General features: G+C 36.7%; 1 protein-coding gene across 1 annotated transcript in view; it reads right to left on the bottom strand.

The window, feature by feature from the left end:
• The window catches only part of KCNT2 (potassium sodium-activated channel subfamily T member 2), a 116,053-nt gene that overhangs the window by 11,262 nt on the left and 78,672 nt on the right, over positions 1 to 26,119 (bottom strand). The window contains exons 15-27 of the mRNA XM_041479624.1: positions 25,402 to 25,510; positions 22,930 to 22,986; positions 21,721 to 21,870; positions 20,373 to 20,602; positions 19,441 to 19,657; positions 18,076 to 18,181; positions 17,677 to 17,849; positions 15,965 to 16,036; positions 13,093 to 13,227; positions 8,875 to 8,986; positions 5,072 to 5,173; positions 2,250 to 2,333; positions 831 to 959 (exon numbers count right to left, since the gene is read on the bottom strand). Of these exons, the coding sequence (XP_041335558.1) occupies positions 831 to 959; positions 2,250 to 2,333; positions 5,072 to 5,173; positions 8,875 to 8,986; positions 13,093 to 13,227; positions 15,965 to 16,036; positions 17,677 to 17,849; positions 18,076 to 18,181; positions 19,441 to 19,657; positions 20,373 to 20,602; positions 21,721 to 21,870; positions 22,930 to 22,986; positions 25,402 to 25,510 (1,676 nt within the window). The remainder of the gene's footprint in view (positions 1 to 830; positions 960 to 2,249; positions 2,334 to 5,071; positions 5,174 to 8,874; positions 8,987 to 13,092; positions 13,228 to 15,964; positions 16,037 to 17,676; positions 17,850 to 18,075; positions 18,182 to 19,440; positions 19,658 to 20,372; positions 20,603 to 21,720; positions 21,871 to 22,929; positions 22,987 to 25,401; positions 25,511 to 26,119) is intronic.

The following is a 26,119-nucleotide window of genomic DNA, read 5'->3' as shown; positions in this document are numbered from 1 at the left end:
GTTTTCTAATATTTTTCTGAAATATGGAAAACAAAATATAAGTTACCTATCTTGGACATTAGTTTAAACTATGTCTGAGTATTTCAGAATAAAGGAGAGACTTGTTGCTCACTGTTGCATTTGAAAGCCATGGTTTAATGAGATGGAAGTACTAATGGTCATGTAAACAAACGGATAATACATGACAGAAATTAAAGCTGCCCAAACAAAAAAAGTATGTTAAATAGCCAGGAAAAAGTATTTTTGTCATTTTTTATAAACAGAGAGATGGAGAAATGTACAAATTTATGTGGCAAACACAGAAATACATATATAAAATATTACCACTGTTTGGCAGCTAAATTTAGAGAGATCCCACAATACTTTGAATAACATTAACTAGAAATGAGCAACAAGAGAATGGATTAGAAGGTCACATGAGCAGTGAAATGGCACCTGTTTTGAGACACAGTGACACAGTGAAATGGCACCTGTTTTGAGACACAGTGACACAGTGAAATGGCACCTGTTTTGAGACACGGTGCTGGCATTGTTAGCACAAAGTCCAGAGGGCCTGGTTAAGGGTTTGGTACAAACACTGCCATTAGTGAGCACAGCAAGGTCAGAGCAGAGCCCACTCCTGAGCCGCTCCTGGCCGTGCCCAGCTGCCCCTTGGCTCCCACCCACCCATTCCCAGGAGGTGAGCACAGGAACCGAAGGCCAGGTGTCCACTGGCTCTGGGCACTGCTGGAGCCTGGGGCTCATCCCGGATCTGTGTGACCAGCCAGGTGCCAGCAGAGGCCTCGTGCACTCTGCAGTCAAAGCCACAGAAAGCACGGTGACTGACCCACCTCAGATGTTGTGAGCTTCTGGGATTCTGTCCTGTAGACTCCAATTGGAATGTCTCCTGTAGAGGAACAAAGCTTCTGATACAGTCTGGCATATGTCCTAATCCACAGATCCTCTTCTGTGATTTTCATCTGAGCAAATAATAATAGGAGGGAGGACCTTTAACTCTTGAGCATTTATCATTTGTTCACTATGCTACTCATGGAAAAAAACCTAAACACTAGCTGGTAATTATCCCATTGTAGTAATTATCCCATTTGCTATACAGCGAATCTGCAACTTCTGTTGAGTTTGTCAGACTGTTTCTTTTGCTTTCTCCTTGTTTAGAAGACATTGTAGTGGAAGCAGTTTAGAATTATGAATTTCTGGTCTTAGTTTAAGATTACTTAAAATTTACATGGCAGCCTTCACCCAGTGTCTATTTTTGACTAAAATATAAATGAATAAACTAAATATTGTCAGCAATAAAAAACTGGTGTGGACAGACTGGAGTGCATGAGTTATTCTGAATGTGAATTTTGTCCACCAGACTGCAGGCTGAATACGAGGAGAGAAAGTAATACACTAAGCATAAATGGCATAAGAAGTCTTACATGAAGCTCATTTACTTCATTCCTAGCTTTATTTTGAGATTTATGAGTTCCTTTTTAAAGATTCAATTGTACTTCCAAGTGTTCTTACATTCACTGTAACGAAGCTTAATGATTGGCCAAGAAATACATAATTTATATTTAAACAACTTTTTTTAAACTATCACTGATACTTTTTCACAAAGCAACTTGTAAATAACTCAACTTGTAGTGATCTGTTTGCTACCCAGAGTATAATGGGTGTGGGAGGAAACAGAAAAGTGGGGTTTATTTTAGTAAAAATTACTACCATTGTGGTTTTGTGTGCATATATACACAGTTAAATTGCGTTGGGAAATACTGACATATATAATAACAAGATTACATTTGAACTCCAACTCCTAGTCATTTAATACGTCTGATCTTTATGTAAAAACTACTCATGCCCTTTATTGCCCACAGGAATGGGGACTGGCAGATAGCCCTGGTCAGGCTGCACAATACAGGTAGTACTTCCTGGTTTTTACATGCTTAATTTTTACACTGGTTGCTGAACTGCCATTGCTATTTCATATAAAATGCACTATTCCTGTGTTTTCCTGACTTTCCAATTTTCTACTGAATAGAATGCATTGTGTTTTCTCAGGGAGATGTTTTTTTTCTATGGAACTAAAAATGGGTATGTTTTCTGTTTAATTTCCTCATTTTCTCCCTGATGAAAAAGAAAACAGATGGCCTTCCTTGAACTTTCACAAAAGGAAATGCCATACAAAGAAAGTTGAAGTATTTTGCAGACAGTACAGAATCTTCTCTGGTACTCTGTACTGATTGGGTTTTTTTTTAATAACTTACAGAACAAAGAAACCCAGATCCTGGTGTGGTGTCAAGTCCCAGCAGAAGTCTTGTGATAGAAATCATATAATCTTTCACAAATGACTGCAAGATATTTTAACAGGAGAGACAGAAAAGAAAGAAAAAAAAATCTTTAATGAACAGAGGAGTAGGCAACCATTAGCACTATGTATGACTTCCAAAGGAATTATACATCTGTGTTTACAGTCCATCTCTTTAAGTATCTTAATCACTGTAGGCATACCTATCCCTTTCTTTTGGCTGAATTTACTTACATAAAGGAAGTCTTCCTAAATTGGCTCTGCATGTGCATGCAATGAATGTACAAGATTCAGCAGACTAAGGCATAACAAGGCACGGGAAAAGCAAAGATGGATGTGTCAGTGGAGTGAGGTGTTAGCCCTACGAGGTGTGAAATTATAATGAACTCTTCTGTGCAAAAGAAACACTGGCAGATGTTAGATGGCTCTGCAGTCCTCACTGGGTCCCTCTGAGGTGACATTGCTATTACTTTATTCAAATGAATAATCTGAAGGCTCTTTCAGGCTTGATATGTGTGTTGCTCTGCTAAACAGTGTGTTGCTGTTGGTTAAAAGGCAGAAATTTAGTTTAGTGTAGAAGTGCAGACTAAGACCAGGAACGGACATGGAAGCAGCTAAAATCACAAATATTTCTCCTCCTGGGTTGGGCTGCTGGAATGACAGGGCCATGGGGGTGCTCTTCTTTGAAAAGCTGTTCTTTGCACCTGTACTCACTCAGGTGTAGCAGGGCAGCATTGCAGCCCTTGGAATGCAGCACACACCCTAGCTCTGCTGGCTTCATGCAAATGCATAGCTAACCAAGAGGTTTTCACAAAGAAATACCTCACAAAGGTGTTACAGAAATCCTTTAGAGCTACAGAATCTGGATTTGTTCAAACTCAGAAGCTAGATGGATTTCATTTGATACATAATGGTTCAACTATTTTAATTTTTGTACTGGTAATCTCCCAGTCGTGATGGGCTAAATACCAAGGAGTATCTCAAATAAAATTTGTTTGCAAATTAAACATGTTTGTTGTCTTGGCAGCATCATTTCTGCCATGGAATTTTCATAAATTAACAAGTTAATTTAGATTAACAAGTTTATTCATCAGGATTTGCAAGACCAAGTTTTCATTTTTCAGTCACTGTCCTAAAGCTAATTCGAAGGCTTTTCTTTCAGCCGATAATGGGAAGCACCAGCTGAACCCTGATGTTCCCCATGTAATTTGCTCTGTTTCTTGCAGAAGAAAAAGACAGAAAATGGGACTATGAAAAAGAACAAAGAGCTGTTATAGAATTTCTAACTTGGAGTAAGAAAGGTAATTCTAGAAAAATGGCAGTTCACCTATGAGCAGTAACAGTTCAAATGAAGGACAGCTGGAATTAAAGTGACAATGAGCATGTGAGGCTTTTTATTTCAAACACTTTCTGGGGAATGGTGTTATTCTGTCAAGTCATTACATGATTATTCATGTCTAGGAGCAAATATAAAATATTGAAGTCATTTATGTGCTGGCGGGGGCTGCTGATGATTAACAGATCTGTTTCTATATTACTATATTAATTTACTATATTATTTACTGTATTTTACTATATTTCTTTTTTAATATTGTGGTGTGTGATGCTGATATTCTGGGGCATGATTATTAAGATGTTTTATATGCAAATACATTTATTTCTAGAACCTTAAAATATGTATGCCCATATACATGACTGGTTTATATATTAATGGTTTCTTGAGAAAAGTTTAGCTCCAGGAATTTTTCTATTTATGTTGGATTTGTCTTCAGAAAATTGATTTGGAAATAGAATTGCAAGGAAAGAACACCTTTCATGCACCAAATCACCAAGTAAATTCATTTCCCTGCAAGGATGTTTTCCACCTGAGTACTAAAGCTCCACAGGCTATCCCCAGGTACAGGCAAGGCAGGAGGCTGCTCAGGTGAGTGGATGATGTGGGCCATGGTGGTGTTCCTGCTCATGTTGTGTGCCTTGATCCTTGCAGGGTGGTGCTGGGGGCTGCTCCTTGGGCATCCTGGTGTGTCAGAGTGTGCAGAAACGTGGGCACTGCTAAAGAGTGAGCAATACTGGCCTATTTTCTACCCTGAAACGAGCAACTACTGCCTCCATTTGCCCTGACTGTGTTTTCTGATACTTTTTCTTCAATTCTCTGAAGCTGTGCTCTTCCCTGATTCTCACTGTCATCACTACTTCCTGGATTCTGAGCCACAAGGTTGAATTGCTGCCTTTTCTTCCCCCACTGTCTCTCTGTAACCACTCAATGCATCCCTTGCAAGGACAAGCACGACTTACTTTACAGTGTAATGGCAGGGCCTCTGCAGGTCTAGTCAGCATGAGTAAGAGGAGAGGACACTATACAGTAATTGAGGCCTTTATCAGCAAATGCAGGAGATTAATAAATTACACATTAAAGTAATTCTGTTCCTTTCTGTTAGGGACATGATATGTGGGAATGGGCACTGTGTTTTTTATTGCAGAGTACAAGTATTATTCTTCTATACAATCTGTAATTTATGTAGGCCTTATCAAAGCTATTTGACTGGGGAGAGGTAAATTAACAGCATCACATTATCTAACGTCAGATTTTGTGCAGTCATAGGGTGATTTTGGGATTGATAACTGAACTAAGATGTCAAGCGTGCTCCATTGTCTTTTGCCATTGATTGCTCCCAGCACAGACACACTTTAATGGATCCTATGGCAGAAAATAGGGTCATCTAGCAATTAAGCACAATAAAATGGATGGCAATACTTGTGTTAAGTCACATTACTGTTCACCTGATAAAGCAGTGTGTCCAACATGCTGATGCTGAAAACCCTGCCAGCAGCAAAGGGTAGTCGAAACATAAATGCCAGATTAGATCCCTTCTCCCGCTCTTTCTGTTAAGGAATTAAAACACAGAAAACATTTTTAATTCTGGTTATGGAAGGACTGTAACAAAAACATGAAATAGATATTATCCTGAAAGAAGTCAGAAGTGTCAAATCTCTTTACTCTCAACACAGATTCTTCCTACAAGTATGCAGCACCTTTGTTCAACAGGTGTAGTTTTTCAGGTTGAAAGACATTGATCAATGTATATGTTATTCTGTCACCACATCTCAAACTGCATGGGCATGTTCCACCCAATCAGTTTTAAAAGGATGGAGGGATATGAACTGTGCTTAGCTCCTGTTAACCTGCTCCAATTCCTTGGTGCTGACAGTGGACTGTCATCCTGGTCCAGGAAGTCTCCTAGGAACGGGAAACATGAACAGAATCTGGTACAAAGGGAAGAATGGCACAGGGGTCAATCAGTGCCCTGGTGCTGCTGGCCACACTCTTTCTGGTACTGACCAGGATGCCATTTGCCTTGTGGCCACCTGGACACATCCTGGCTCAGGCTGTCAACCAGCACCCCCATCCTTGAGCAGCTTTCCAGCCACTCTGCCCCATCCTGCAGTGCTGCAGGAGGTGATTGTGACCCAAGGGCAGGACCTGGCCCTTGGCCTTGCTGACCCTCATACAATGGGACCAGGCTGGTTTAGTTTCCTTCCATCTTTTCTACAGCCTTGCTTTTCCTTTATTCTTGCTTCAAAGAGATTTGTGAGAAATATAATCCTACTTTCTAGGAAAGAACAAATAAATTTTCTGGTGCTGATCTGGAACAACTTCCTAAAAACCTGTCAGTTCAACAGTCAAATTTGTGTGCTAATTACTCGTACAGTTTTAGAATTTATGTAAATTGTTAGAGATCTATGTAAAATAAGACACCAATAATAAGAGGTACCAATCTCTTTTTATAACTCATAGGTCATTATTGTTTTTTATTACTTAATTAAAATCTGATTAATACCTGAATTATATTAAAGAAAAAAAAATGGAGACAGGAAATAGGAGGCCCCATCCTGAAGGTTAAAAAAGCAACCTGGCTGTATGTAAAACACTGCATATATACTGGGCCATCCACATAGATTTCTGCTCACCTAACATCTATGTGCTTATCCCTGTGGAAGATACAAAATCACAGGACTGGGTTTGATTAAAAGACATAAGAACTTGTACTTGTTTCAAAATGATCACTTACAGCTTTAGAATTTTTATCAATAACACCTGCAATATTTACTTGGAAAAAAAACCATAGCAAACTGAAGTCTGAATCCTATCCAAAACATTACAAAGCCTTTCTCTCAAGAAAGAGGGAGTGGTTACCTCATTTTTTTTTCTTATGCAAGACAAATAGAGAACACAGATGTCAACTTTAGAGTGTGGGTGTTTTGTTTTTCCTTTTCTCTGTTGTATAAAGGCCACTGCTTTCTCCTATGTCAGTGCTGAGTTTACTGTCAGATTTATTTATCTCTAAAATGAGAAAAGTTGCAGCTGCAACAGCAGATGGACATCTGATTTGTGTATCTGTCTTCTGCAGCCCATTGGGTTGAAAAGCCAATTTTGCAAGTGTGTTTCACTGCTACCTCAAGGCAACTTGCCTGACACTCTCAGTCTTTCTGAAAATGAGGCGCTTAATGCAGAAATAACAAGCAACTGTATGTTTGACTGCTTTAGGTAATTTTTACTGGAGTTTTTAATTGCCTTTCATTTTGCATGAGGGAGTTCTGAAACATCAAATGAACTACAGCACCACCTGTGAAGTTCTTCCTGCAAATGTTAAGATGAAGTGACTGGGAAATATTAACAGCAGGCAACTGCAAGAGCAATGAAGAAAATGTTCTTTCTTTAAGATAATTTATCTACCTCTCTTTCAGCAGAGCATAGTTTGCATAGGAAGTTTACTAAATGTTCAGTTTCCAACCTATCTTCACAACTTTTGCACAATAAATTAACAAGATAGTCAAGAAGTTAAAATATTTTTAAGTATTTCCAGAATATTTGCTTGAAAAATTAAGGAGCCTATGTACAGAAAGAAAGAACTGAGATAAAAATCCTGGTTTCACTGCATAGACAGCCCACAGAGAATTCCAGAATCCAACTGCAATCGGATTAAGGGACTATGTTAACAAACAATTTCAAAATCCCTGTCAGTCACAGTACAGCAAGACATTAAGCTTGGTTGAAACACAGTGTTGAAGGCCCCAGCCAGCTGCTGGCCCTTGTTGCCCTGAAAGATTCCAGCCAGCTGTAGCTTATCCTTTGTGGATTTACCATGGAGGGAGGAAGTGGAGGAGCCACAGGGGCAAACCTTAAAGGGTAGTGGGGGTGGCGTTATCCCAGCAAAGCTGAGCCTCCTGCCACAAACAGCTTCTCTCTAAGGTTTGTCTGGTTTCCTCACAGCTCTCCAGGCTATGTCTCTGTCAGAACACCACCTAAACACAAGATCAAGCCCTCATGCCAAGATAAGAAGTCACTAAAGGCCACCCAGATATTTACATCTTGTGTAAGTAAGTACATGTGTGATATTCAGCTGAGTAAAGATTTACTTCTCATCTTTATCCTCTCATCCACACAGGCTCATTTTTTGCAGCATTCAATTCCTCTGTAAGAAACCACACTGGGAAGGTAAGTTTCTATGGAAAGGCTCTTTTCCATGAAGTATATATCAAAATAACCTATGTGAATATTGTACAGTAAATAGTGAACTGTGAAATCCCCAAAATCTAGGAAATTTATGGTACAACTAGGAAATGCAAATTATATGTTAAATCTGTATAATGGTAATGCTTTTGGCAGGAGTTCAAATTTACCAAGATATGTAAGATATCTGAGGTGCACCAGTTGGGAGGGTACACGAGAGAACTCAGCAATCATACTGATTGATTGGGAGAAAGAAAAGAATGTAGTGAAGGATTTCTGTCCTTGAAGACTGTCACAGTGATATTATTTGTCTCTCACAAACTCAGAATATGGTGGGTAGGTCAGATCATCAGGGAAGATTTGTGAGAAAGAGGATTGTTTTTGAGTTTAGAGACTTAAACAGATGCACAGTATTACTTCCTATGCTCCACCTGTTTTAAGTAACCGTATTTTGAACAAGCAGATTAAATTTATCTCCATACAGCCACAGTTCCACAATCTGAAAATGCCAAATATACATATAGAATATGAAGGTTTTAGCTAACATTTAAGTAGTGTTGCTGTCCCTCGCATCGTTCTGACAGAGAACAATTACTGTTCTCAAACCATCCCATTAATGCCAATATCTCCCACAGATACACAGAAATGTGTACAGAAGACATGATTATAGTGCCTTTAAAACTAAGAGGAATTAAAAAATACATTACAATAAAAGCTGTATGTTTTAAGCATTTAGTCAGTTAAAAGATGTTCCATGTTAATTGCCTGTATCAGCCTCGTGGACAACAACATTAGCTCTAAATATTTAATTATCCAAAAATATTTCATTTTCCTTGAGCAAATTCCACTAGAGAGTTGGTTGATTAATATTATATTGTAAAATGATTAATTCAAAACAAACTTTATTCTTAAATGAGGGCAAATCTTTGAAAACAAATTATCTTTTACAGTAGCTCTACAACCACAAATCATTTCACTGTTTCACTTGTTTTGAAATCTTTACTACAAAATCAGAAAAAGTAATAAAAATATAACATTTAAACTGAGGGTGGGAGGAGGCAAATCTCCTTACCTTTTCCAATTTGGACAGAGCAAGAGAATAGCAGTCTTTGGCTCTGAACTGCATGAATCTCATGTTGGCTGGGTGAGTTAGCTCTGTGATAATGCTTAGGCTGGAGAACAATCTACAGTTTAAAAGAATGTCATGGTTATACTTCTGATCATAACAGTTCACAAATGTAAGGCTCTACATAAAGCTGCAGCTAGTGCTCGTGTCTGTGTTTTAAGTGAAGCTCCTGAAACTCTGGTGGGTCTGGGCCCAGTGAAATGCTGGTCCAACAGCAGAGGAAAGTACAACACATTTTCTGTAGAATTCACCAAGAAGCACACACTGAGCTCACAAAATACTTAAATACTAGAAAAAAACAACTTAATTTCATTATTTTTTATTTAATAATTGGTGCAATATCACAAATCTATAGGAAACAACAAAAAATGCAAAAGTTTAAAGCTTGTACTTAGTACCTGTTTGCATGTAAAGTATGACCCATTTATGTACCCCTTCCAGTTGGTTCTTCTTTCTTGAGATCTGTTTGTATGCTGTGACTACAGTCTGAGCAATATAGATGAAAAGTGACACTTGTGGGAGTCGCTGAGAAAATGTATGTTTATGTATACTTATGTTCTCACTTTGAAATATTTACATATACCAAATATTTATAACTTAACACCAATTCAGGCCTCCAGTAACTAAAAGCAGTGAAGAAAGCTCAACTGTGAACTGGCTGAATTACACAGATTTTCAAGCAGCAGACTCAAGAGCCCCTCCTCAGCACTCAGGGCTTCAAGAAACAGAAAGAAAATCATAGTTTACACTATTTAAATACAAAACAAGTTGGAATAGAAGACATATTATTTAAATCTTTCCTCTACAGATTTGTGTCAGAAAATGAGATGCACATTTGTAGCCTCTTTCACTGACCCTGGGGCTTCTTATCTACATTCAGCAAAAGGTAACTGAGTACAGTTGATAACTTGTAGTTACATCATTGATGTGGCTTCTGTCTCACTTTCCATGGAAGCAGCATTTGGTAAGTTAGTGTCAAATGGAATTCAGTGCACCCTTTTGCAAGTCTTGTCCTTTTCCCTCACTTTTGCAGAGAGAAACATCACTAAAATCGCAATTCAAACAAAGCCTAAATGTAGGGAAATGTATATCCAGATTATCTGCCAACATGTGTTAATCACACATTGTATTTGAAAACTAACAGTAGAGAATTCAGAATTAGGAGTAATAGGAAATTAAAATCTAATCTCATGATAAAATATAAACAGCAGGAAAAAGTGCAGGCTGTTATGTTTCTCTTAAAGATGGTTTCATATCCTTCACCAAGATATGAAAACTGATTTATATTAGGAAATCAGTTTCAAAATTGATATTGGTAAAATACTTTACTTACGAGTGCCTTTCAGCTGAATTAGGGGAAATTGCTCTCCAGGAAGTCAGGGGGAGATTGCATCTTGCCCTGGGTGTCAGGCACACTCCAGCTTTTATCACTGGAGCAGGCTCCTTCTGGGCAAAGATCCCTCTCTTGTACCCCATTCTAGTAAGAAAGGACTGGATGGGGAAGACAAAGCCCCCAGCAGCCTGATGGAAGGCATGGCTTGCTACTGAACTCATATGTGGGAATCAGACAAGCAAGAGAGACATGTAGTTCTTTCCCAAACCACAAGGATAAACCCAGAAAATAATGCAATGCCATCACAGCACCTCATTTGGTTTATCTCTAAATTGGTGATGACAGCTAGATACCAGCCAAAACACTGACCTGTTATGTGTACTGCTGGCAACAGGCTTCCTGCAGGATTTGAAACAGCCTTTAAGAGGTTAACTAATAAAACTTTATAGTGGCACAGACTTACTGCCTGAGGAAATGTGCTGTTTTTCTGAGGAGGGCTCACACCTGTCTACAGGGACTCAGTAGTTGGCCTCCTGTTTTAATTTTAAAAAGTGAAAAGCATCTTAAGGTGTAGTCCAAGACTATTAATTTCTCCTTTTATTTTTAAGCTTTGATAACTTGTTCTTAGTCAGTGTGCCCATTTGAGTCACACTTCTGTACTCCTATGTCAGGTACGTCAGGGCTGTGTCACAGTTTTAATTAGAATGGCACAGCTTGTAGCCCTAAAGGTGCTAATAACCCTGTCCTTATAAACAATGCCTCTGCCTTCCAGGGTGGGGAGCACACTCTCCTGGCAAAGCAGGATTGCTAATTATGTAAATCAGGGAATAATGGCATGGCTTTTTCAGGCCTGAGTAACTCACACCAGGGGCATTTAGATCAGCCTGTACCCTGTGAATGGTTCCCCTGGTGAGACCAAAGTGGAATCTTTGTCAATGATGTGGTATCGTTGAAAATAGCATATTAAATCCAGGGGTTAAAATCCCCCTTTAACACCACAGTTGGTTTCGAGTGCTGTTGCTCTCTACCATGTCCAGTCTTTCCTTCCTTACTTTCTGATATTATTAGGTATTCATTAGTAATGAAAAAGCTTTCAGTATGTTTTAAAGGTTATTAGAAAACTATTTACCTTAGTGCAATGCATGTAGTTTATTCTGTAGAACAGGTAAATGCCACTATCTTATGCCTCCTCCCAAAGTTTACTTATTTCTACAACTCTTATATAATGTAAAAATGCAGTGAAATTATTATATGTGTTCTAGGGGAGAAAAAAAATGAAAACAAATTTATACAATACACTATTTGTGAAAGTTTACCAAGTTTTATGAAAAAGTGTAGTTAAGTCTTAAACTGAAGTATTTATTTTCATTTACTTTGATTGTAAATATGCAGTATTAAAACAATACTGAATCAGACACAGAGTTTGTACATGAGTTAAAGCTGCCATCTAGTTGCAAACAGTGTGCAAGACAACTGAAGGAGTGTACAGTAACATCTAATGGGATACCTATAATACGTAATTTCTCTGTTACAAAATAAAACACAACTAGGGGAGAAACCAATTGGTTTTAGTTTAGAAGTTTTACTTTTGATACAACTCCTTTTTCCATTTGGGGGTAAACTGTATTTCAGAAAAACTGATATAGGTGAAAAACCTCGTGAGTACCCTAGCACTATGGTTAGGAGTAGATCTGAGTGATGCACAGATAAAGTTCAATTATAGGTTCAACCCCAATTTCATAGGTGTGAGTATCAATCATGCATCTGTGCAAGTATCAAATTCAGAAACTGAAATGTTAGAAAAAGACAGAATTAATGTTTCTTGTGCAATGCAGATTTTGCTTCCTTTGAGCACATACAGAAATGCAAAGAGGATTTAACTGCATTCTCACAGAGCTGCATTTACAAAAACAAAGCTCCATTGTAGTTTAATGGAGTTTCTAAACCACTGGATTCAAACCACTTTTACTGTGCATCTCTCTCTGGTCTTTTGAGTAAAGTTTGACACAGAAAACAGGTAACTGTAAAAAAAGCAACATTGACTCATTCCAGGTCTTATTAGAATGAACACCAGGAAGTGCTAGGCTTAAGCCCCAAATCAGGAAGGCATTTCACAGCTGATTGTGTACTGTGTTTTGTTTTGTGTGAGATTTTTGGGGTGTTTTTATTAAGAAAACAATATTTTTCTCAGCTCAAAGCGATACATTTTCTTCATACTCACTGAACCAAGATATTGAGTACAAAGGCTTTAATGAGGAGTTCTCAAAAGGAACAGCAAATCTCATTTTCATCACAGCCTCCTCAGCCTCTTTACTAGACTGATCATATTATACACTTTACTCTTGGTATGTTACTGTCATATGTAATGTTGTATATATGTGCCTAAAAACCTAACTTTTGTGCAAAACTAAATATTCAAAATGTGAACACTTACGACTAACTTCAGTGATTCAGTGCTTACCTTTCAGCGTTAGAAGGATCTGCTTTTCATATAGGTATTAGCATTATTGTGAATTTTCTTTTCTCAACTATCTTTTGTCCCAAGTCTTCAAGAGTAACTTTATTTTTCCTTCCTGTAAACCTGACAGCTAACTTGTAAAATGATTATCTGTTTTTGGGATGCAAAGCACTTCATCTGAGCTTTCAAGAGAATACCTCAGGATTCTAAGTGAATTGCTAGGCAGGGTGGGGAAAAGTTTGCCCATGTAAGACACAAATTCATTGAAGGGAAAACTTAAGTAGAATAAAAAAAGAATAAGTTCTTGGCACAAGAGGCATCAAGTGTTTCACAAATAATGAGGATGTGTAGCTAGAGTGCAAAAAAGCTTTACCTGAAGAGGGTTTGAACATTCACAATAGTCTTGGCATCTGCCATGTAGTCTTCCTCGGCACTCATCGTGCTTTCCTTGTCCACCACCACCATATTAGCTGCAAAGGTGACCCCACACCTTAATAAGTCATCTAGGCTTTTGTGAAGAGAAAGAGGGAGAAAGAAACAAGCAACTTAAATATGGAACACCTGAAAGATTAGCCATGGTTGGCCTCTGCAGATCAGCTACGTAACAACTTCTAATATAATCAAGGACAACATCTCAATTGGTAGAATAGAATATAGAATCTACTTCAGTAGGTTGTTACAGTCCCTCTCTTTTGTTAATGATACATTTATTTCAATTTTTTTTTTTTAAATAAGCCTTTAACAGTTAATTGGGAACACTTTGGCCTTATCCACTGCAACAATTTGCTCCATTGCAGTTACATCTGACAATAGAAAAACCCGAATAAATGCTCCTGGTTGCTCATTCCCACAGATTTATTTTGGTTTCAAAATGTTAATAAATAAGCTGGAATACTCTCAGGATGCTTTTATGAGCAGCTGCAGAGCAGCAGAACTTTGTGCACAGCTGGACAATGTTTGTGTGAAGCCCAACCACAGAAAACACTCACAGACAGCTGAGTTACAGTTCTCATCATGCCTTGTAGCTTTGTTTCCAAAATGAAGCATGCTTCAGCTGTTTTAACATTTTCCATAGATCCTAAGCACTTTTTGACAAGTGTGGTGGGTTTTTTAACAATTTATTTTGGAAGAATTTATACCATTATTTTGGAAACTGTGCAATATCACTGATGGTTGACTACAACATAAAAAAAACTGATTTTATGTGATCTATAAACAACTGCAGTGCATAAGTAGAAGTCCAAACTTTTTTTCTGAGTAATCTCTACTTCTGCTTTTTCAGACTTTCAGTTGATCCCTGAAAATAGCAGCATATTCTGAAATACCCAGATTTTCTGCACTTCAGTGTTTCATAAGCTCAACAGCTATTCCTATTTCAGCAGCTACAATCAGCTGGTTTGTGGAGAATTTGAAAAATGCGAATGTGAAAGTATTATAATTCTAATTCTCAGGTGCCTCTAGCTAAAGGTTTCTCAAGATTGACTAGATTTCTACACAACTGTGAAATCTGTTCAGTTACAGATCTCAAATCCTACCCAAGGACTGGGGGACAGGTACCTATATTTGATATCTTTTGATGAAGTGCATCTCTGCTATGAATTTTGTAAAGCTGTTTTTTTGTGAGCCATCTACTTCTAACAAAAAAAGAATGGTAAATGAAAGTCATTCCTTTGGTGGTTTTCTCTCAGAGATGATGATGTTTAATTGCTGGTAACCAAATGATAAACATTTTAGATACTTATAGATAGTAGGTGGTACTTTGAGAATGTATTTTATACTCCTTAAATAACAAAGGAAAATTTGCATATTTTACAATGTATTTCTTATCTATAGATGATCAGATCTATTAGTTGTAGAAGATTTAAAAACATGATGAGGAAAACACAGGGAATATGTATGAACAACATTTCTAGAAGTATTCTTATTGATGATAACAGATGTCAAAAAAACCCTCTACAAACTACAGTTGCTTATTGCATCAGGAATTAAAGTGATTTTTGCATCAGAAAAGATGCAGAAGTTCATGCTGGTATTACTGTGAACTTTGAATTCTGAATAATCACTTATTCCAAAGACTACATGCTTCATTTTTTTCAAAAATACATTTAATTCTGAAAGAACAACAAAACACATTAGGGAGGGATTTGGCGATTTCCATTTTGAAATAAACTCAGTAAATTTAAACAAAGTTCAATTTTTTTACCTTAGTAAAACAGGTTAACGTCTGAGTTATTAATTACTTTGAATACTTTGAGTATTCCCTCTTGAGTATACATTTTGATGCCATTTGGGTTTTGTCTTTTTCCTTTTATATTGCCTCCTTACTAAAATTATCTCACGTTTCATTTCCAGGTTGGGAAAAATGCAGCAATTTAATTATTCTGCCATTATGAATTATTTGTATAATTACTATGTAATTAAGAGTTAATAAAGCAGTAAATATTAATAGCCTGTGACACTTTCTTGCTTGATAGGAAAGAATGTGAAGTAAACAACCTTTCTGTGGGCTCTTTGTGAACCTCGCAAGAACTCAGTATCACCAAGCTAAACCTGTACCTGTATCACTATTATAAGCAGGAAATAAGCTTTTTGATTTCTACAGGGGGGAATTAATATTATGGGCTTGCAGCCCAGTTCAGCATTCACTATGTAGTGAAGCAGTTTTCTTTCAATTTACAATCTACAATCTTAGAGGAGTTTACTAAAATATTCATGAGTCCTTGCTCTTCTCTTGTTTCTGCCTGATTTTCACATTAAAGTTCTGTTGCTAAACCTATATCCATAAACATATATTAGCAGAGGTGAAGACAGAAATGTAGGAGTAAGTGATAATTTAAGTAGTGGAAGATGAAGACTTTTGGACACATTCAAGACTGTTTACATCCTGTAGCTATCTTTACAAAACCTGAGTCAATGAATTCCAACAAATTTTAACTCAGTACAGACTGACACTAGAATCAGGGCTATAACCTGTTCATTTGTAGAAGCATATGAACTCACCTTAGTAAGTGTTAATCTTATGTTTTTGAACATATTAACTTGTGTTCCCTGTCATGCTTTTCCCTAATGAGCTCCTTTATAAATCAGAAATTTGAAATCCCAAATTACAGCACACAGACACAGACTATGCATGCAGAAAGCTCATCTCCAACTACAACACAAACCCACCAGAACATGCAATGACGAGACACACAACAAACCACTGAGACTACAAAGGTAAGTTTGCTAACAGTTATTTCACCTACTTGTCGATAGAGCCCACCATGTAGTAAACCATTGGAAACCAACAGATTGCATCCAGAAAATGCATATCTGGCCTAAGCAGCAGATGGAATTACAAAATGAAACACAGTATCACAACAGCAGCATCTCTTCGAAAATATTTTAACCAACTGGTAGTTTGGGGTTTTTAAAAAAAATTAACTTTCTTAAACTTTGGCATTATTATGTCAGTTTAAGCAGGAAATAGGTTTTCAGAAAGCTGTGAATCAACAGTTTGCTGTGATCATACAGAATAATCAGAATTAACATGCTTATATTAATAAATGCACCTCTAAAATCAGAAATGTTATGGCACAGGACAATTCCAAATGTAAGAACAAATGAGTAACGTCAAAGACACACTACTAAGTTATACTCCAATGAATGTCTCAGGAGGACTTAAAATAAGCATCAACAATGCTTAATTAAAATGTAAAGTGGAAATCAAATCATCATTTGGGTTTTGTGACACCTACTGCTTTCAAGCCTACTCCCTTTCAGAGGAGTCACTGCAAACGTTGCATAGAGAGAAACAGTAAAGGTGTTGGTTTAATTAGCAAGCAGAGCTTTTACTTCACGTTAATCAACCAAAAGTGGGTTTAGCTATAAAGTGTCACAACAGCATTGAAGTGTGTGAAGCCGGGCACGGTGCTGGCAAAAGGAGCTGGCACTAGAGGGCCCCCTGTGCCCATCTTTGCTCTCACACTGTCAGTGGAAGTGATTTAGCCTCATTTAGGCTTCTCAGTTTGTGTAATGCACTGTATGCCATAGTACCTACATAAAAACCTTCTGTTTTGCCAACACAGGTGACTAAGGAGCTGCCTGAGGGAAAGTGGGACACTTCACAGCAGGTCTTTGTAGCAAAAAATCACTTAAACTGAACAGATGTACACAAATGGAAGTGTCAGCCCTGGAATCACAACCTACAAGACATTTTTGCTTTCTTAGCTTGTTCTCTTTTCTGTGTACAGGTAACCTCCATTTCTGTGTCTTTCAAACTGTGATTTTAAGTAGCTGAGCTGTACCAAAGTGTTGCAAAAAAACCCCAAAAACTAATTAATTATCAGATTATAAATGAACCAGTCTTGACATAAGCAAATTTGTCTGAAATATTAAAATCAAGTAAATGTGGAAAATTCCAGCAGTCACCAAGAGATATAAAAGTAAAAACAATACAGCAGGTTTAAAATTTCATCCATGGCTTTAAATAATTTTAGATAAAATGTGTCGGTGGGTGTCCTTTTGGCTTAAAGAACTGTTTATCTTTGAGTGTAGTTATTAAAAATATACCTAACTGGTCCAGGCTACTAAGTGCATTGTGTTAAGTAGGTTAGTGCTGTCATGTAGCTGTGAAACTGTTATACAGCTTGCTTTTTACAGTGTTTATTAAGCTATTTAATTTTAGCAGTAACATTCATATTTTTGGGGGTAATTTTAAAAAAAGCTTAGCTGAGACATTGGCCATGAAGAATAAGAACACTTAAGTTTACTATGGCCATTAACAGTCAATAAAAGGTCAATTTCATATATGACAGTGAACATGCAGTATGATTTTTGTCACTAACTTTTCTCAAAGATGAGTGTGCCATAATGTTTTTGATTTTCAGCTGGCCATGTGAAAAGGGGTCATCTATTGAATAACAGTAAAATGAGTTTAAAACTTATCAGAAGGTGAAAAAAAAAAGTTTTTCCTTACGGGTTATCCAGCAGTAATACAATGGGGTTTAGTTCTTTCTTTGGTCGGTAATAAGCTCTGAGTGGGACAATGAAGTTGTACAAGCCATTTCCAGCAGTTTCTGCTGCAACTATAATCAATTTATTTTTGAATCCATAGGCTTTGGCATCTTCATAGTAGTTATGCTGGCATCCCTAAAATCAAAGTAAGAAACAAGTTCAGTGGATGTGCATATTGTATCAGATGACCCAAAAGAGACCTGGTTAGACATAAACACTTGAAGAAAAGGAGGAGAGAATACAGTATTACAGCAAACACTGCACAGACTTCATCTCTGAGGAGAAATCAGAATTTAGCTCTGCTCAGATGCAAGAGACAAACGAGAATGCAGGATTATCCAGTAGCAGAAGCCCCCTTTACCTTATCTAGTCTTAGACAACAGAAGGGTACTTTTTCATGCAGAAGATGACAAAAGGTGGGAGAACTTCCAATATAAGGAGAGTAAGGAGGATAGCCTTTGGCATACCTAAAATAGAAAAAAAACGTTTTTCAGTACAGCAAATTACCAAAACACAGCTGCCAATAGCTGTTTTATGGGATGTTTATATATAAGTCCAAGTTTTAGATCAAGTACACAAAGTTAACTATGTTTAACAGAGGTTAAAAGAATGTATCTTGCAGCCAGTTCAACAGAACTTCGTGAAACCTGCCATGTTTTTGGGGACTGAAGGAATTTTGCCTGGGTTTTTGAAAATAATCTGTTGTACCATAGTGTGCTGTCATAGTGTTTTGAACTACAAACTTTTAAGTTAAAAAAGGAAGGAAAGAAAACAGAAATAACTGCACTTCTGCTCTTCCTTCTCCAATTTTTTTTTCCAAACATTTACCAAGAATGAGTGAAGTCATTACCTTTTAGCTTTAATAAGGTACTTTCAAAATGGCTGAAATAAATTCTAAATGGCAAATCCTCTTCCCAGTGATGTGAAATTTCTAATTTGCCTTAGTGTTTTTTTATAGACCTTTTAAATCCTGCTGTTTCAGTCTGCACATTTAAGATGACTTGTCCTACTAATTTTTTCTCTGGATCTTGATAATCTTCCCTGGGGCTTCTCACGCTTGCTACTGGTGGAGATGGAAAACCGCTGGTTGAGGCACTAGCTTAATTGTGTATTTCAGTTTTAACGCCCCTGTCAGCAACCCCAATAAACATAATTGTTCATCTGCACAGCAGGATTGAATCTTCTGGGTTTATCTGAGTAATGCATCATTACTTTCAGTAACACACTAACAAGCATTTTGAATTAGATGTGGTAATTTTGTCCTGTACTGCTTTTTTGTCATTCCTGCATTTTGAAGTCACACACCCAGCCCCAGCCATTCAAAAGCCTGTTGGATGATCTGATTAGCACTGCATTCTCATGACAGGAATACTTATCTGTTTACAAATTTGTTGAGTGCTCACTTAATAATTACAGAAAGTACCAAAAAGAAAAAAAAGGCCCTAGAATATGCCATGAATGTATTGCAATACATGACTGCAGTTTTTATAACTGCAAAGAGAACATCTCCAGCAAACAGAGGAGTTTATCTGTTGGGTGTTTTTGTATTTCAAAGTAGGCTTATGGCATTCTGTTAGCATTTCCTCGATGGAAATAATTCCATAATTAGACTTCATGGGACTTGCTTCCTAGAAGTGCTCAGATTGATGTGCATTTCAAAAAGGATTATCGCTGCTTTTTATATATAGTATTAACTTTTCATGTCATTTACATTTAATATACGTACTCAAAGCCTGCAGACACTTCATCGTCGGACGGGGTGGTTTCATCCTCTGACTGGTCGCTGAGCAGGTCACAGGTGGGCAGGGAGGAGGAGTCTGCCACCTCCAGCACCGGGGCGATGCTGGGCCTCCTGCCCTCCTTGCCCCCCTCGGCGGGCAGGGCCAGCGTGGCACCGCTGGCCCCGCGGCACCCGGTGTCCTGTAAATCGATGGCCACCGTCCCTAGGGGCAGGGAAAACATCTCCTCAGAGCTGCTCAGAACGTTTGAACGACTTTCCTGGATTTACTGGGGATTGCCTGGCAAAGGACTGACAGCAACACTATGCTGGTTGTGTTTATTCCATTAAAATAAAACAAATACTTCAACTGTACTCAAGGAAAGCAACACTCTTCCTGACAATTAGTCTATGTCTTCTTGTTAACTACCTCTTTTAAATCACACCTTATATAATCAGTCCATATCAATATGCATCAACAACCTGCAGATTTTACTTATGGTGTTTTTTAAATTAAAGAAGCTCATGAAAACTCGCTATAAACAATCAGGTATGAATGACAAAGAAGTACTCATATGATCTGCCCATTTGTTTTGCTTTGCATACACTTCATTTTTACTTTTTTATACCACAGTCTTAAGCAATTTAATTCCACCTTGGTGAGTAAAAGAGAATCAAATTCCATTTGTTTGTTTGGGGGTTTTGGTTTTGGTTTGTCTGCTTGTTTGTTTTTCTCTGCGTTTTTCTTTTGTTTGGTTTGGTTGTTGGTTGTTTTTCTGTGGTTTTTTTTTTTGAATATGAGGGCAAATGTTTGAAGTTGTTATATTAATTCTTTCTATTCATAATTATAGTTTCTTAAAAGTTTAGGAAGACGCTTTAAAATGTACTACTCATTAAATAAGAATAAGCTGTGATGTAATCTTTTTTTTTTTTTTACTTACCCATGCTGGCTATTATACTGTGTACTGGTAACCTAGAAGCTCCATGATAAGATAATTTTGATTCATGGTTTTTCCTATGCTTTTCTTGCTTCTTAAAAGCAGAATTCTCTTCTTTGGTGATATTTATATAAAAGCATATATCAGTAGAACTCATGATATATCGAGGACCTGGATTCAGCAAAATGTTTTTGTTATCTTCCTTTCTAACACCAATCAGACAGACTCCAAACCTTAATTAGAAAAGGAAAGGCATGGTTCATTTTGCATAGTCCTGCAAACACCAAAATTTCCACTGTCAAAAATGAACCTCAGGTATATTTTCATTCTTTGCACATTATGAACCTTTGCAGCTTTCTGGATGACAAGGATGTTTGAAAAATGTATTCTACTAAATAGGCCACATCAAATCAAGCAGATTTTATGAGCTCATGAATTCCTAGGCAGTTGAGTGTTTTTCGTAATGCCCATTATATTCTCCTAATATTGTTTTAGTTGATTTTTTCTGTCAGATGAATAGTCCTTTTTGGGAAAAATATTGGTAGAAAAATGGATACTCGATATGAAAAAACATTAATCATGTTAAATTGTTCCGTTATTTATAAGTAATGGAAACCATTTTCATAATTCATTTTTGCAATTAATTCTTAAAAATGTATTTGATTAGTGACAGAAAATAAGGAATTACAGCCAAAAAAAACCCCTCTTTCTCTCCTTGATTAAAAATGAGAATAAACCTAGCATTTAGGGTTTGATAAATGCTTATTTTATCAAATATATACAAACACACATGATTTGTGTTAATTTTGCACGTTCATCCCACAGAGCAGCACTGGATAAGTGATGCATCATCTAGACCTTAAAGCAGGTATGTTACCATCTAACAGAAAAAAGTTTTATGTTTGAACAATCACCAGAATGTACCATGTGACACCTTTAAACTGAACATTTTCCATAATATGAACAAGACACAAAGGAAGCCAGATTTCCAGCTGAGTCCTAAATAAATTTAAAAAAAAAAAAACCCACACCCTCCCACCCATTCATTTCTAGATTGTTTTGGACTTGGAAAAGGATTGGTGTTCTTGAAAAACCTCCAAAAGGTGCCCTTTTTTTCTGGTTGTCCAGCTTATTCTTTTTATCTTTCATATTCTATTCTCTTAGAGTAAGATGGGCTGTACAGAATGAACATAAGCTTTAACCTGACCAGCTCCAACTCACAGAAATATTAGAGGCCAGATACTTAAACCCAGGAACAGATCAATGTGACTTTAGTGCAGAGCTATCTTGCAAGCAAAACAAGTAATTATTTCTTTGAACTTTTGATAGTTGGTAAGAAAAATAAACATACTTTTTATGTGCATGGAAAGAAGCATATGTGAAGCTCTTCCCCTCATACTCTGCAAAAAATGTACTTTCTTCCAGGTTGATGTGATACACTTCATTACCAGAGCATCTGCCATACATTTTCTGCCATTGTTCTGGTGATTGCTGACTCTCCCTGAAACACAAAGAGAATAATTTAACACTTAATGCAAAATTCTTATTAATCAGAATGGTATTTCGTGTAAATAGAAACTACAAATGTCTACTGAAAAGGTCCTGTAAGCTCATCTGAAAGAAGTATTTGAGATCAAATCTTGGTAATACTGTAAGTGCAGAGATTATTTTAATGTATTAAAGAGCATTTTCTGCTAAGTAATAGACATACAAGAGTATGTACTTTAATATCAGGAGAGAGGTGGCTCAATTACTTTAAAATCACACTACAATAAGTAGATCCATGGCAGCTTGAAGATGACAGCAGCATTGTCATTACATTCATAAAGACAGTTTCTTCACATGCTTTGTGGCAGACTCTTTGGTTCCTGTCCGAGTACCATTAATAACAACTTAAGTAGGAAAGAGTCATTTGTCTTTGGTCATTTGATCTGTAAGAGAGATTCTTCTCATTTGCTTATCACTGATCTTTATACCCTCTGGGTATTTTTGGTTCCTGCAGCTTGTAGACTATTACAAGTACATAGTTTCTTTTCTCTAGTGCAAGACAATAAATTACAAAGCAGATCACCCTTTACTGTATGCAGCTGCTGCCCTTAATGAAAACAATTCAGTGGTAACTTCCAAGCCTCAGCAACCCCAACACTTGTAGCCCTGGAGCTCCTGGGAACTTCTTGATTAAGTTTCACTTGGAAACAACGTTCTGCCTGCATGATTTTCACTGGAGGTAACTGATGCATACATACACAGATATGTGCATGAATCTGACAGGTGTGTACTGTGTTTTGCCACTTGGAGTGAAGATCTCAAGATCCTGAGACATGCTCCTTTAATGCTCATTTCTACATTCTCAATACCTTAACACAATTTGTAGTTTTCTTCCATTTACCATGTTTTTTCACTCTCATCATGAAAACATTTTGTTTCAAGATGAAAAGAAGTAAACCATTTTTATTGCAGCACTATAAATAGTCAACTAGGTATAGAACAGCAGAACTAGCCATGTAATTTCAGAACATTTTCCTTTATTTCACTTTTCCCCCTAAAATAAAATGGTCACCTGTTTAATGTCTGCTTGGTTCCAGTGAGTTGTCTGAAAGCTTCCCATGGGGCTGTACTGTAAAGATCAATTAACTTCGTCAGAAAGGTTATTTTCTTCCAGTATTTTGTATTATCAAACAAATCCTAACAGAGTTGCATTACTAGTTTAGATAACCAGGTAACAGTTAAAGATAAATGTAAAGATTATTAATTAAGATTGATAATTAGATTATAAATAAGATTCAAGGTAGAATTTTGGTGTCTCACAGACTAAAGTTCTGAATTCCATAAACAGCTGAGAAGACAACAGGATTATTTGCATCTCCTTAATAGGTATTTAAAATTTGAGTCCTACATAAGGTTTAATGCAGGTGTTAATAGCAACCATGATATTAGGATAAAGGATAAAAGGATAATTAAACAGGAACTAATGTAAAGGAAAGCAGTTCACTATTAATATTTGAAGTCTATTTAAGAAATTATTTTCATTATGTAGATCTAATTTCGCATTTGATTTGGTTTATAAATTCATGTATATGAAATTTTTATTTCCAGTTTAAATAATCTGCTTTCACCTAGATAATATTTGGATATTTTGAGAATATTTGAATATTTGGATATTTTTACATAGCCAAACTCACTGCTCATCAGACTTCATCTTTCATATGCATAAGTAATGGTAACTTCACATACTTTAACAACTAGCAGTTAATTTACCTCTTGTTCAACAACAGACTACATATGGAAAAGCAAAAAAACAACCCCCTCTGAACTATAAATTGATCAAATCCAAAGCAGCTTTATGTCTGCAGTACAATGACAAATGCCCTTATTTTGGAGTCTGTCTGAGAATAAATGCTCTGAGGAGTGCTGACTACAGAAGATAAATAATAACTAGACATTTTCACTTTTTCAGTCTTTCTGTATAAATGTAGAAGAGTGTTGTTACAGTAACATGTATTGTACATTCTTACTGAAACACCCATTATTTTAATCCTTCTGGATTCAAAGTAATGCTACAACTATTTGTGCAAAAACATTTTTCTTTTTGCTCCTAGTATACAATGACCAGACTAGAAAAGAGTTAGTTTTATTACGCTGGTGACATCTATTAATTCTGATTGCAAAAGAAATCTTAAGCACTTTTGAATTCTGTGACAGTTACTTTGCATCACAGTTGGGAATCTGTAAATGATCAATGTGACTGTGTTAAGCAATGAAATGCTGCAGTTCCTAAGTACAGCATAAAAAAATTCCCTTTTATGTGTTTGGTTTAGTGCTGAAGGAAAATTCCCTGAAAGCTGTTAGGAACACTGCTCTTCTTTTACGCGCATGTAATATGAAATAACTGGAACAGCTCTGGATTCTGTGCATGTCACAGAATTAAAAGGTAGGCAGATAAAAAATGTATAAGAATGTATTTCATCACGGTGCTCAGCAGGTATCCAAACAATGTTCTGTTGTCTTCCTACTAGGAGATTCTAGTGCACAGTGCCACTAAAATCTTGACATTTGTTGTTCTCAGTAGTAACAGTTCTAGGATGAATTTCTGTTTCCCCATTCTGGGCAAAGGGGAATACTAGAAATGTCATATATAAGGTTAAATAACTCTGCTTATAAACATATACATACTGACTTCATGGTTACTTGAAAAAGAAGTTAGCCTGTTACAAGACTTATGTATTGTATATGCAGCTATTCCATTTCTACAAATATATTTAGAGATTCACTCTTTATTGCAGCTGTGTGCCTACAACATTTCAATCAATACCTTATTATTCCAAAAATACAGCATAAAAGAGATACACCAGATCTGGTAAAATTATTTTAGTGAATTCAGGGAAGTTCTACTGTGACTATGCAGTCTGCAGAGACACCATAATTCTGCACCCCTTCCAGGTGTGGTCATGTTAAAAATAAAAATCATGTATGTTTGTTTGCCTCTTAACATACAGGCACAGAAGAGCAAATACCATATGTCATCAAAAACCTTTTTTTTTTTTTTTTTTTTAGTTCATTGAAACAGACCTTGAAATTAACCTATTAGATATATGTATTCTTAGGACTTGTTAGTGCTCGTAAGTAGAATTTTCTGATAGAGACACTTCAATCTACTAAACCAGAAATTCATTTTTTTCATATTTTATATGGTGGAAGTGGCACAACAGCATGCAACAAACTCTTAAATACTGGGGGGAGGGGTGTTCTCTTCAAAACTATATTGCCTTGATGCATTTTGATTTTTTTATTGTGCAGATAGTTCCATTTTCTTTTTTAAAACTGTAGTTGTGTGGGAATTCAGGGTAAGCTGTTTTCCAAATATCAGCTATGACTTTTTCAAGTTGTTTGGGGTTTTTTTTTTTTTTTTTGGTAGTATATACTTACTGTCCCCTAGATGTATGAACCAGCAAAGTGATTAATGTAGAAGTAGCTGGACATATACAATTCTTCAAGTTGTTTGGGGTTTATTTTTATGGTAGTATATACTTACTGTCCCCTAGATGTATGAACCAGCAAAGTGATTAATGTAGAAGTAGCTGGACATATACAATTTAGAGCTAGCATAGCATATTTGAATTCCTCTTCACATACAACATGATCTGTAGGAAAAAAAAAGAAGGATACGATTTTTTTAAAAAATACTTCCAACTGAACAGAATTTTCCCTTCCTGGTCTAGGAATGGACAATGGTGAAGATGGATCACTCAAAAGTAGGCCCAAGATCTTAATTTTCTGCTTGAACCTTGGAAATCAGATGTGTGTGACTTTTCCTATCTAGGCTATCTAACATGGATGGCTAGGAAACAGAAATTATTCTTTAATGTAACTCCCATATACCTGTGACCATATTGCAATGGCTATAAAAAGGGACAAGCACAAAACTTGTAACTGCTTGTCAGTGTAGAAACAGTCAGAGAGGTTTTGTAAAACCATAAAGGCATTTTAATACTAAGTCAGTTTTTTCCCCTCTGAATTTGCTCTTTGGTTCTTTTGATGGGATCAGAATTTGCTTCTAATCAGAAAGAATATTACAAGTAGTACAGCTGATGATCAAAACATAGGCACATGAAAACTGCTGAGTAAAGGCAGGCAAACAACCTCCCCAGCTAGACCTGAACTATGCTCATCTGTTTCTGGTTTCACCAATGTGTCACTGAAATCCTCAGAACCACCTTGCCTCTCTAAGGTGCTTTCCTGACAGAATTTAT

The sequence above is a fragment of the Pyrgilauda ruficollis genome, unplaced genomic scaffold (genome assembly GCF_017590135.1).
Source record: "Pyrgilauda ruficollis isolate IOZ18807 unplaced genomic scaffold, ASM1759013v1 scaffold49, whole genome shotgun sequence".
Classification (NCBI taxonomy): Eukaryota; Metazoa; Chordata; class Aves; order Passeriformes; family Passeridae; genus Pyrgilauda; species Pyrgilauda ruficollis.
Note: the sequence above shows the minus strand (reverse complement) of the source record. Positions and strands in the feature narration are given on the sequence as shown.